General features: G+C 38.8%; 2 protein-coding genes across 2 annotated transcripts; both read right to left on the reverse strand.

The window, feature by feature from the left end:
• Window positions 1–274: 274 nt before the first annotated feature.
• On the reverse strand, window positions 275–1,390 carry LOC147498173 (uncharacterized). Its single transcript, XM_086563160.1, has 2 exons — window positions 903–1,390; window positions 275–440 (listed from the first exon to the last, which is right to left on the reverse strand). Exons 1-2 carry the CDS (start codon window positions 1,388–1,390, stop codon window positions 275–277), a joined length of 654 nt encoding a protein of 217 aa, XP_086419286.1.
• A 551-nt stretch (window positions 1,391–1,941) lies between these two features.
• LOC147498174 (uncharacterized) lies at window positions 1,942–3,527 on the reverse strand. The gene is made up of 3 exons (XM_086563161.1): window positions 2,928–3,527; window positions 2,590–2,681; window positions 1,942–2,440 (listed from the first exon to the last, which is right to left on the reverse strand). Exons 1-3 carry the CDS (start codon window positions 3,525–3,527, stop codon window positions 1,942–1,944), a joined length of 1,191 nt encoding a protein of 396 aa, XP_086419287.1.
• Between the last annotated feature and the right edge of the window lie 9,818 nt (window positions 3,528–13,345).

Below are 13,345 nucleotides of genomic sequence, written 5' to 3' on the forward strand. Positions count from 1 at the left end.
ACAACAAAATCCAGAGGATAAGCAAAATGTACAGTAGAAAATTCAGCATTTTCAACACTTCTATGTAAACTAGCAAAATAATCAGCTACCCTATTCACTTCTAAAAGCATGTGAGAAAGATATGAAACTGAATCCTTCCCTTCTTCCTTTCAATAGCGCCACAACATCTCGACAATACCGGGGAGGTTCCTCAATTTTTTGATTGATTGCATTGGCGGCTCTTATTGAATCCGGCTTCTACTTCTACCTCTAAGTATCCTTCTACGGACATCGCTCAAAGACAGACCTCTATAGCTTTTAGTTCTTGGAATATAACCGACGCCATACCACCACTTCCACTAAATGCAGCCATAACCCTGCCTTCATTGTTTCTTATCACTCCTCCATGTCCGGTCCATGGATATTCAAGGCTCCATCGGTGTTTGCTTTCAATCTCGCACCTATCGGAGAAACCCATGTGCAGATTCGTTTGCATCTATTGCTTGAATTCACCGGTAATACCAATTCTAAGCAACAACCCTCTTCCCTTGCACTATCTCTCGAGCTCCTCCGGAAGCACTTGAAGATAGTTTCTCAAATCTCTAACCATCTTGTTAAAAAACTGACTCTCGGGTTTTCCATCATGTCGAAAGCATCTTGAATTACGTTCCTTCCATATATAATCCATCATGCACATATGAACACCTTATATATCTCCCCACCTCAACATTTTTACATTGTCGAATAATCTAAACCCATTCCCTATTTGCATTGGAGGCATCAGTGTGAATACCTAGTAGCTGTTTCACCCTTTTCAAAGAAATTTCTTGAGTATTGACACTCAAAAAAATAAATACGGAAAGTATTCCCGCTATCGTTACAAGCAAAGACACCGACTGTTAAGGATCCTCTTATGCACTAACCTGTCCTGTGTTGGTATACTATTAGAAAACAGCTGCCAAGTGGAAAAGGAATGGCGTGGCAGAACCCATTTTCCCCATACCATACTGCACCAAGGTTTCTTCTCTCTTGCTCTGGTCAAAGCTTCATAAGCACTTTTGGAATTAAATTTGCCACTTGGATGAGGAGTCCAGACAATGAAGTCTTTTTCCAGGTGCAAGTTAATTTGCACTTCATTGATTTCCTTCTTCAAACTTGCCGCCTGCAAATTTTGGACTTCTGAGTTCCATGTACCATCGGATATAAGGATACTTACTGTAGCATTCAGTTGAAAATCCCATGCTACTCTCGCTTCTGCATCTTCGATCAAAGGAGATCTTGAACACCAAATATCATGCCATAAAAGAGTGTCTTCCCCATTCGCAATTTCATATCTGATAAACTTTTTGGCTTCAGTCCTTGTCTCCAAGATGTTTCTCCATGTCCATGAGCAGTCTTTTGGGATACTCATGGACCAGAAAAACTTCTCTTTAATGTGCTGCTGCCATGTCTAGTCGACCCAAACCGTTTCTTCTCTTGTGACCACCTTAAAAATCAACCCACAGTAGGCTCCAATGGTCCACCTTTGTAAGTTCATGACTCCCAGACCCCCTTCCTCCTTAGATAGACAAACAGTACTCCAGCTAGGTTGGTGATATCCTTTCTTCTCTGTAGACCCAGTCCACAAAATTTTTGCACATATCTGTTGCACTTGTTCAAGAACCGTAGAAGGTAGAATGAAAGTTCTGGACCAAAAGGTGTGGAAAGCAAGAAACACCGAGTTTATAACTTGTAATCTTCCTGCGTGAGACAATAGCTTTGACTTCCAGTTTGAAATCTTACTAGTAACCTTCTCTACTAGCGGTTGACATTCTTTAATCCCCAGCCTAGCAGAGATGAGTGGTAGCCCAAGATATCTCACTGGCAGTTTAATCAAATCTATACCCATAATCTCCGCTAAAGCTATTGCATCCGGATGACTAAGGCCTCCAGCCAGTAAAGACGTCTTGTGAGTATTGATTTTTAAGCCTCGTCGTGATCTCCAAAGGTTTTTAATCCTGCTTTAACCGTTGTCACTGATGCACTATCACCTTTGCAAAACATGAGAACATCATCTGCAAAAGCTAGATGAGACAACCTCACCTTGCTACATTTGGAATGAAAAAGGATATCTTTGTTGTTGAAGCCTTGCATCAGGATACCAGTTAGGATTTCCATCACCAACATAAAGAGATACGGTGATAATGGGTCACCTTGGCGAATTCCTTTTTTTCCAGCAAAGAAACCTTCCGGAGCTCCATTGATAAGGATAGAATATGAAGGAGTCGCAATGCACATCTTTACCCATTTAACCATATTTTCCGGAAAATTGAAAACTCTGCACATCGTTAGTATAGCCTCCCAACTCACCGAGTCGTACGCTTTCCTTATATCCAGCTTTATAGAGCATCTGGGAGTACCATACTTCCTGTCATAGCCTCTGAGAAGTTCATGAGACAGCAGGATATTGTCCTGTATAGATCTGTTAGGAATGAACGCGGACTAGTTAGAATGTACAATATCATTGATCACCTTCTTAATCCTATTTGCTATAATCTTAGATATGCATTTATACACCGTATTACATAGAGCAATAGGTCTAAAGTCCTCAACCTTTGTGGGGTTTTGAACCTTAGGAATAAGACAAAGAAACGTGGTATTAACACCTCTCGGAAATTTACAAAATTTAAAAGCATTGAGAATGGCCTGAGTAAAGTCATTCCCTACAAATGCACCAACAACTCATGAAAAAAAGGGGTGAAACCATCCGGTCCCGGGGGTTGCCTTCTTATTCATGCCAAAGAGAGCTGCTTTCACTTTTTCCTCGGTGATATATCGCTTATCTCTGCTGCCATGTTCGGTGATACCACCGCTTTGACTTTTAAGCTGTTAAAGAAGCCTCTGCCACTTTTCTCTTAAGATTCAGACCCCAGCAGCTCTCCGTAGAATTCCAAAAAAGCCTTGCTCACCTCTGCTTGACCAGTCACAGAATCACCACTTTGGTTCTGCAGACACCAAATGCCACTCTTGGCCTTCTTTTCCTCTAAAGCTTTAAAGAAAAAAGCCGTACACTTGTCTCCTTCCCTTACCCAAGCTTCATCATATTTCTCCTTAATCTCCGCAGCCTCTATTCTTGCTAGCTCACTGTATTTCTCCAGAGCTATCCTTTCATTTTGTCCTAAGTTCAAGTCCCAAGGCTTGTTCTCAGATTTGCCTTTGCAAATCATATAGCACCTCCCTCGCCACAGACTCTTTTGTGTGGATGTCGAGAAATTCCTCCTAGCCCAAGGCTTGATTTTGTCCTTCAAGAGTTTAAGCTTTTGATTCAATAGATACATCGGATTGGTAAAAAGCTTTGTTGCCCATGTTTCCGACAACAGTTCTTGAAATTCTTTGTGCTGCACCCAATGATTTTTGAATCTGAATGGTAAAGCTTTACTGTTATAATCATACCAGTAAAGTAACATTGGAGAGTGATCTGAAATTCCTTGCGGCAAAAACTCCACCCTTGAAGTAGGGTATATATCATTCCATAGACTATTAACCAAGCATCTATCGATTTTGGTCATAATCCTTCCTCTTCCCACCACTTTGTTATTCCACGTGTAGAAAAACCCATTAAAACTTAGATCCGACAATCCTGCGCTTTGGATGCAATCAACAAAATCCACAACTTCACTCGGATGTACCGGTTTGCCACCCACTCTCTCTCTCTTCGGCTTTAGAAATGTTGTTAAAATCTCCCACCACAATCCAAGGCACCATGACTGTATTATGTATCGCAGTAATTTCCCTCCATAGCCCAAGCCTGAGCATCTTTGAATTCCTTGCATACACCACCGTCAGTAAAAATGCTTCATTGGTTGGCCTGAATGTAACTTGACAATGTATGAATTGATCAGATTCATGCAACTTTACTATATCTATCTTGAACGGATCCCAACACACCCATATTCGACCTGTCGGATCCTTATTATAATTATTTGTGTGTGCCCAGAGTGGACAACAAATGTTCCTAATCAAATCATACTTCTTTTGTCTCACTTTTGTTTCCAATAAACAGAAAACACTCAGCTTCTTATTTATTCTGACTTTATTGATTTCCCTCGCCTTCTCTATGTCATTCGTACCTTTGACATTCCAAAAGCCCATAGATGTTATCATCTTCGATTTTTGTTCTTGGAGCGTTTAGGTCTGCCCCTTCCCTTCTTCCCTTTGCTCTGAGTCTTGGGTGAATGTTCTTGACTCGACTTCTCACCACACACTCTACCTGATCTTGTCACCATCCCACTGGTTTTCTCTGTAGTTGGTGTGCGTAGTAACATCTTACTATCAGGTTCAACTATTTGGTCATGAAAAAAATCCATATCCCCATCCATGACCTCTTCTTCTATAAACTCTTCCATCTCATTAATGTCCCACATCATGTGGAATCTACTTTCTTCCATATTAAACGCCTGTAGCAACTCCTCTTCTATCCTCTGAACTAAGTCTGCACTCAGCTCCTTTTTAGATAATACAATATCTTGCTCTACTGTAGGTTCAGCACTCATACGAGTTTCATGCCATACCACCATACTATTACTACTAGTAGTCGGACCCCCATTACTCTGTGCCTCTTGATGGCCTTCTAGTGCTCTATCATTATGGCCTCCATTTATCCCATTATCTGCTCTCTCTCTGCCTCCATTCCTTTCATTATTATTGGTGTTGTTGTCATGCACTCGAGTTTGTCTCCTTCTGGTACTATCAGTTTCCTCAGAACTTTTCTGCCTCCATTCTGCTGCCTTATTTCTCTTCTTATTTCTCCTTTGCTGACTCTTAGAAATCCTGATATTAGTATCTTGTGCGCCTTGTGATTCGGGTAAGGTGATTCCTTATCAGCCTCTCTGTGCATTCTGTATTGTACTTTTTGCTGTGACTCTGCATTACCACCTCTGTTCACTCTTCTACATTCTGCCACTAGCTGCCCTACTATGTTGCAGTGTTTACAATACTTGGGTAACGTTCCAAACTGTACCTTCTGCCAGAATTCAACACCTAACTCAGGCACTTCAACAAATATTTGATCCGGAATAGGTTTTGACAGATCAATATCTACCAGCACACTCGCATAGTATCCATTCGTACATTCCAGCGAGTTCAAGTCGACTCTTATTAGGCATCCAAAACCTCGTCCCAAACTCATCAGAATATCCACTTCCCAATATTCAAATGGTAATCCCGAAAACTTGACCCACACATAGCCAGAAGTTTGTCTATGCGTCTCAACATTAAAGTTAGGCGTCCATCTGAAAAATCTCATCAACTGTTCTTGAAGATACCAAGGACCTCCAACAAAAATTTTGTTGCAGTTTACTTCATTTTCAAACCTGAACACCACATACCCTTTCCCTAACGGTGATAACTTTAGTGGCCCTGTCAGAGCCCATTCACTATCAACTGTCTTCCTAATAGTGATAATGTTGAGAGTGGTAACATCCAACCTCGCTATCAGAGCATACTTGCAAGCTTCTATTCCCTTTTCCACCGATTCACGAGAGAGTTTCATCGCTGGTTTATCATCTTTTCTTGTCAGCATGGGTAAAGAAGATACATCCACTATTTGTTTCATCTTACCTTTAGCGATATTGAGATACGATTCCTTATTTGCACTTGTAGATGCCATATTACTCCCACCTGACTGATTTAAAACCTCCACTCCACCTCTTTGGTGACGTCCATCCTCAAACCCTAGAGGAACCTCAGCCATGGCTAACCACCCCCTAAAGAACTCACACTGTTACCAGTGCAGGATTTTACCTTTAGAGGCAACAAAGCAACAACCTTTAACTCTTCTAAGAACTCCCACTGTAAGCAGAGAAGGATTTACCTTAGAGAATCAACCAGAAGAAGAACGTTACTTACTCTTAAGAAATCCCACAGAAAACAATGGGGGATTACTGATAAGAGCCCAAAACTATAGTTTTAAGCCCTTAACAATCGTACTTTTAGACCAATTATGTGAATAATAAGTAAGAGTTTAATACCGATTACGTGTTTTTATGCATTACAGGCTTCAAAGTCCATTATGTGCAGAAATGTGCCACTTTAGCGAGATAAAGGAGCAAAGGTCGGTTGCTAAGGAGTTCTGTGATTAAAGGCCAAGATTCAAGAAGACAAAGCCTCTGTAAAGCCCGGTCAAAATATGAAAAGTCAAAGTCCACGCGGGCAGAAACAGTGCACAAAGTCAACAGAACTTCCGAAGACCATATCTTTGGACTCAGACCTCGGAATTGGGCCTACCTTATGTCAAAACGACCGGGTCGGAAAGAGCTTTCCAATGATTTAAGCGTTAGCCCAATCAGAGGAGCAGAAGTAGATGAAAAGTCTGTCGAAGTCAACTACAGCTGAAGAGGCCTTTTTGGACTGAAAGTATTGGGTTTTGGGCCTGATTCTCTGGCCCGAAACATGGATCCAAGCCCATGCACGATTTTTGCATCTGAACATATAAAAACCAAAGCTTAGCTCTTTGTTAAATGTAGATAGTTAGGTTAGAAAATAAATTAGGTTAGGATAAGAAAAGTAGCCATTAAACCTTAGTTCTAGATCTAGTTTTAGATTAATTAATTAGTTTTTATTCTTGCCTTAAATTCAGTATTAAATTATTTTTATTGCTATTAATTAGATAAATAAAGTTAATTAGTTCTCCATAATCTAGTTTCATTTTCATTTATTTATTAGCTTAAATCCTTAGATTTACTTATTTGTCATTATTAGTTTAATTCAATTATTACAGGAGTTTCGAATTAAGTTTAAACAAGTAAAGTTCAAATCTTTATATTATGTCTTGTTTAGATTCCATGAGAAATGATAGTTTAATGACTCTAGGCTAACCCTCCATTAGAGGGGTTGAGAAAGCCTTGATGAAAACTTGATTTTGTTAGCTTAGAATTCGTCCTGATAATCTATTCAATTCTAGAAGTAATTAGTTCACCATGAGAATGGGTTTAATGCTTCACATGCTAGTTATTACTTGGTAGAGATTGCCATGAATAGTTAGGGATTAGATTTACCAATTGTTATGCGATAACATTTCAATTTGGAGTGTGACAGTTCTTTGTTAGTAGATTAAGTAGAGTTAAAAGGAATCAATCCCCCTAATTCCTTATCATAGAGTCCAGTTAGTATTTCTGTAGTTGAATTATTGTATCTTGTTATTATAAATTGAATCCGTAGTATAATCATAGAATATATATTTCATATAACACATTATACTACTTATGGTGCTTGGTTTTGCGAGGCGATCACATACGTAGGCTGGGAACCGCTTATGGTAAGACCTGATGCACTTTATTCTCCAACACTAGCATCTTATTTTTACGATAACTGCATTTTCTTTGAGAGACCAGATGGAGAACAAGTGTTCTCCATCAACATTGATAATGAACCAATGGAAATTACCAGGTTCTTGCTAGCATTTGTTCTTGGACTTGCTATGCCCATTTGAAATACAAGACCCATGGTGCTATTAGGTAGATAATATGTATGTCTACACTTACGAAGTTTTGCATGAGTCGTATGGGCGGGGCATTTTCCGTATCAAGGACCAAAGGGGACTATAACGCCGCTTTTGGTAGCCCGTCCATGAACATAGGAACTGTTATGTTTTGGATCATGCTAAACATTTTAGGGGATGACGCTTTTTCTTACGTGGAATGATGCCACTTGAGCGTTTTCCTTGCTTTAGCCACGGGACGATGTGTCATGACCTTCCCCGAACCTTGATGTCTAGTTTAGCTCGATCCCATAGCATGAGGCATAAGTTCCTTCTTATGCCCATTCTAGTTTCCCGTATTATGCTATGTTTCTTTCCTGTTTTTTGTACACATTTCACAGATTGGATTACGGTCGACACGGTACGACCCACCAATAGTATTATTCGATCCTTCCATGCAATGACTTGGCAAGGGTGGAGGATACAACCTCATCAGGTTGCACCCTACACCCCGTCAGACCAAGTGGCTCTTAATAGGTTAGCAATAATAGATGATAAATGGCGGGAAGCCTGGCAAATTATCATGGCATGGCAGGACGCAAAGGAACCTCACTTCTTTATGGAAGAAGAGGATGAGTAATGTGGGAGATAAGGTAAGTTTTCATTCTAGTTAGTGTCTGCTTATGTCCCAAGCAATTTCATTCTTGTTAACCCCATAATGGGTAGAACTCGTATAGAGTTGCGTCAGTTTTTATTTCCTATATTAGTACGTTCTAACTTTGTTTTGTAGATATCCCTGAATTTCACGCGTTTCAAAGGTATTTTTCCTACCCTCTTTATTTAAATGCTTTGAGGACAACGCATGCTTCTTGTTTGGGGGGCATAGAAACACGTGTAATTAAGGCATCTGTTAGGATATAGATAGAGTTAATATGCATTTGTTTTCTAGTTAAAATTTTAAAAATTCAAAAATATAAATAAATAAGTTCATGCTATACACTTAGGAATAGTGGTATTGTTTTCCTTCTCTATGCTCTTAACAATCTAGAAATCTCACGTAGCTTTTGCATCAGAATAATTTTTAGAAACATAGGTTAATATGTAGGTAATAATCTTTGCATCTATTTATAAATATATTACATGAGTATCGATGATTGTTAGCAAGAAGTTTTGAAATCTAGGCTAGAGTACTTATTCTACAAATCCTGTGGAGAATATAGCCTAAAGCCTTATATGAAGCGAAATATTTGAGAAATGACACAAGGGAGAAGTAAAAACGGATAGAGATATCACACGTCCACTTGCTTGATCACTAAACCATATCCTAAGCGAGAATTTAGGCCCTCTTTGGATCGATATAGCCAGAAATTCAAACCTATGAATTATTTTCCGCTAGTCGCCCCTCTGAGCCTATCTTTAGCCTTTCATAAACCACAAATCCTTTACCCTATTACAAAATAAATAATAATAATAATAATAATATTCAACCTACCCAATTAAGATAAGTCTGAGAATAGAATGAGGAAGAAAGAAGAAGAGAAAAACCTGTGTAAACAAAAGTTAGTTAATTGCTTCAGAAAATAAAGAAAAGAAGTTTCCATCCAAAGAAAAGAAAAATAAAAATAGAAATAAAATAAAAACTCCAAAAAAAAAAGAATAAAAGGGAGTCAAAAGCCAAAGTAAAGAAAAAGGAAAAAATATGGCTAAGGATGGAAACAAAGTATAGAAGCAAAAGAAAATAACAAGGTTTTCTCTAAGTTACATAATATGAAGACTCTATTATCTCAGACTTGTCCTTTTGAATATCCATTTCCTTCCTTCTTAAACCATCTCCTAATCCCCGCAACACCTAATAAAGACCTCTAGCTCAATTAGGAATAGGTTAGTGTGATAGTAAGTGGCAGATGTGTTTGATCGACTCCGGCTTCCTTGTTGTCATTGAGATTGTAAGGTAAAAGTGCCCATCTTGCAAGACTAGAGTAGTGAAACTTGAGTGGAAAAATCAGAGTGTTGTATCTTGACTATTATTGTGAGAACCTATTTAAGGACGCTATTCCGAGTTTCAGAAACGGACCTGCTATTGCATTTCATAGTATTACTCATTGTATATATGTTTATTGTAGATGATTGATTATTATGCATATATTAGCTTAGGTTTCGACTTGATTACTCTATATACATTGCTAATGAGAGGTATAGATAATTTGGAGCATGATTAAGGAAACAATAGTTTTATTTCTTAGTCGTTGTAGTATAGATGAAGTTTGTGAGTACCTTCACTGGAAAACTCTCACGAGGCTATAACTCGTCCACTAGGGAATTCCTAGTGGTTTAAGGCCTTGTTGAATATGGTCAATGCAATCGCGACTCAAAAAAAACGAGTAGTTAGAACTCCATTTTTGGTCACTTATTCTAATTTCTCATCTTTGCTTGAGGACAAGCAAAATGCTATTTGGGGGTGGTTTGATAAGAGCCCAAAACTGTAGTTTTAACCCTATAACAGACATGCTTTTAGACCAATTATGTGAGTAATAATTAAGAGTTAACACTGATTACGTGTTTCTATGCATTTCAGGCTTCAAAGTCCATTATGTGCAGAAATGTTCCACTTTAGCGAGATAAAGGAGCAAAGGTCGGTTACTAAGGAGTTCCGTGATTAAAGGCCAAGATTCAAGAAGACAAAGCCTTTCTAAAGCCCGGTCAAAAGCTGAAAAGTTGACGCGGGCAGAAACAACACACAAAGTCAGCAGAACTTCCAAAGGCCATATCTTTGGACTCAGACCTCGAAATGGGGCCTACCTTATGTCAAAACGACCGGCTCGGAAAGAGATTTCCAATGGTCTAAGCCGTGATCCAATCAGAGAAGCAAAAGTGGACAAAAAGTCTGTTGAAGCCAACTGCAGCTGAAGAGGTCTTTTTGGACTGAAAGAATTGGGTTTTGGGCCTGATTCTCTGGCCCAAAACATGGCTCCAAGCCCATGCACGATTTTTGGATCTGAAAGTATAAAAACAAAAGCTTAGCTCTTTATAATGGTAGATTTTTTGGTAGAGAATAGTAGATTTTTAGGTTAGAAAATAAAGGAGCTTAGAATAGAAAATAGCCATTAGAATAGCTTCTAGATCTAGATTTAATTGTTTTAATTAAGTTTAATTTCAAATCCAATTCTTGTTTTAGATTAAACTATTAGAATCATTACTCTTAATTAGTTTGATTAATAAAATAGCTAGTTGTTTAATTTCGATTCTTGTCATTTACATTTGTGTTAGATCTGATTCATTTACTACTTGTTATTCAATTCTTAGTTATTAATTAGATTTTAATTATTGTGTAATTTAGATTAGTAAATTTCAATTCTTTATATCATGTTTAGTTTAACTTTAATCGGAAATGATTGCGTAATGATTCTCGGCTAAACCTCCATTAGAGGGGGGTTGAGAAGCCTTGATGAAAGCTTGATTCCGACTATCGTAGAATTGTCGTAATTTCCTTTCCACTCTAGAAACGATTAGTTCACCATGAGAATGGGTTTAATTGTTTACATGCTAGTTATGAATTGGTAGGAATGCCATGTGTAATTAGGGATTAGGAAGAACCAATTGTTCTACGAAGCATTGAATAACTATCTATTTAACAAGTTATTCAGTGTTTCATAGGAGGAATTTGAAGAACTTGAAGTGTTTCTAACTGCGAAGGAAGAATTTGATAACTATTGGCATTCTCGTAATATGGACCCTCCTGTTGAGCATGTCCAGGCCTTTGAGTTTGCTAACCGCACTCGGCTGGATGATGTCTTGACACATTCGAATGAGGCCATTGAGGATACTTGTAGTGTTTTAGAGGAAGAGGGTGAGGACATGGAGATTAACAATTCAAATCTAAGGCATGAACAAGTTAATGTGCAAGAAAATGAGGAAGTTACATCTGTAGAGCAATGTGAATCTCAATTCAGTTTGGCAGCTGAGGAAATAACCAGGAAAGAAATAGAGGAAAATCTTAAAGATAAAGCCACGAACCACAACCTTGTGGATTCACTAAACCCGGATGTAGAGTTCTTAAGAGCATGTGAGGATCCACCACCCGATGAACCACCAACCAACCACCATCCACATGAGTTACCACCTCCTATAATCCAACCATCTACCACAACTAAGCCATCCATTTACCCACCATTTAAAAGGAACCTCGATTTTGCCCTTGAGCCAATTGCCTCAGAGACCATCTATAATTTTTTCAACCTTCACAGTGAAGAGTGTTTGCCTAGCACACAATCCCATGAGTACACCATTCCGGTAATTGAGAGACAAGCTCTGACCGAGTGTAGTGAGAAACCTAGTTTGTCTTATTTTTCCTCATCTGAGCTTCATGAAAGATGTCATGATCCACACTTCATTCCCTTTTCACCTAAAGTATCGCTAATTCATCTTTTTGGTCATTCCAACTATTTAAAACAATTACAACATGATGGTTTGCATATGTTCTTTGATAGGATGCATAAGTTTTCATTCCTTCGCTTACATGTTTGCTTCCAATTATACAACATTATTCTGTTTGGGGGTGCATTTAGTATCATGTTTTTATGGCTAGACCCCCAACTCTTCCGACTATTTGTTTATAGTTGACCACGCATCATCCACTTTGTGCCACCCCAGTTTCATGCTTGTTTGGGGGTGTGCACAGTCTAGGGGAATCTGACGTAAAATGACCCCACATTAAGTCTCGGGAATCTGACTTTAAAAGACCCACGTTTTAAAACAAATTTTTACAAACCTGTTTTCAAAAATTTGTTTGGGGGTGGGGTGTTTGGTTTTTCCATTCTTGATCACTCAAATTCCTATTCTTATCCCCACCTCACCTCCCCTTGAAGAGTAGCTAGATTTCTTCTTGTTTGTTGTTTTGATGTTGTTTTTCATTATTTTTTAGTAGATAGGATGTTACGTTGTTAAATTCGTGTGAGTTAACTTTGAATTTGGTAGTTAAATATTGTTTGAATTTCAATTTTAATATAATGTGGTTCTTTTCAAATTGTGCATGGATTTTATTGTTAATCCCACCTTCCGAATTGTTTGGGGGTGGTATTATTTATTATATCATGATTTGTAGAAGATCCTCCATTTTAGAGTTTGTTTTGGAGTGAAGGTTGAGAATATTGTCGAATTGGCATACCTATGATTAGATGTGGTGGTAGGATGAAATCTAAGAGAGTTTAGAAGTTACTAGTCTAAATCCAAAGATGAAAGATATTAGGGTTGTTATAGAATCAAGAACATGAGTTGTTTTCCATTTTGGGTTCGGAAATTTTATTGTTTCCGAAATTGCCTTTAAAGCTTTTTAGCAACCTACCGATTCGCTTTTAACAATTCAAAACCTATAAAACTTCATTCATTCTACACTCACAACCCACACTACACCTAACTTCCATCTCTCACCTTTCACTCCCACGTTTCCGTTGTTCTTCACCATTTTCACAAATCAGCACCTCGGGCGCTTTTGCGGTGATGGAGCGCACTCGCGCTTCTAGCCATTTTCTGAAATTTTACATTGAGCGAAGCGACCCTCCCTTGAGCCATCGGCTCGCCAAACACCGTAATTTAAAACTTCGAGCGACCCGCGCCCTCCTTGAGGCGACTTCGGCCAAACACCGGAATTCCAAAATCTTGAGCGCTTTCGCTTCAAGGTAAAGCGACCAGCGCCAAACACCGGAATTCCAAAATCTTGAAGAGCGACTTTCGCTCGACTCCGTGGACCAGAAAAATTCCAGTTTTCTGCGGGTAGTTTCCGGATCATTCGCAGCTATTCCAGAGCGTAATTTTGAGATGACATCTCCTACATTGATACCGGAACAGTCTTTCGAAGATTTGTTTCAAAGCACTACTTATGGTGCTTGGTTTCGCGAGGTGATCACACACGTA

This window comes from Coptis chinensis, chromosome 5 (genome assembly GCF_015680905.1).
Source record: "Coptis chinensis isolate HL-2020 chromosome 5, ASM1568090v1, whole genome shotgun sequence".
Classification (NCBI taxonomy): Eukaryota; Viridiplantae; Streptophyta; class Magnoliopsida; order Ranunculales; family Ranunculaceae; genus Coptis; species Coptis chinensis.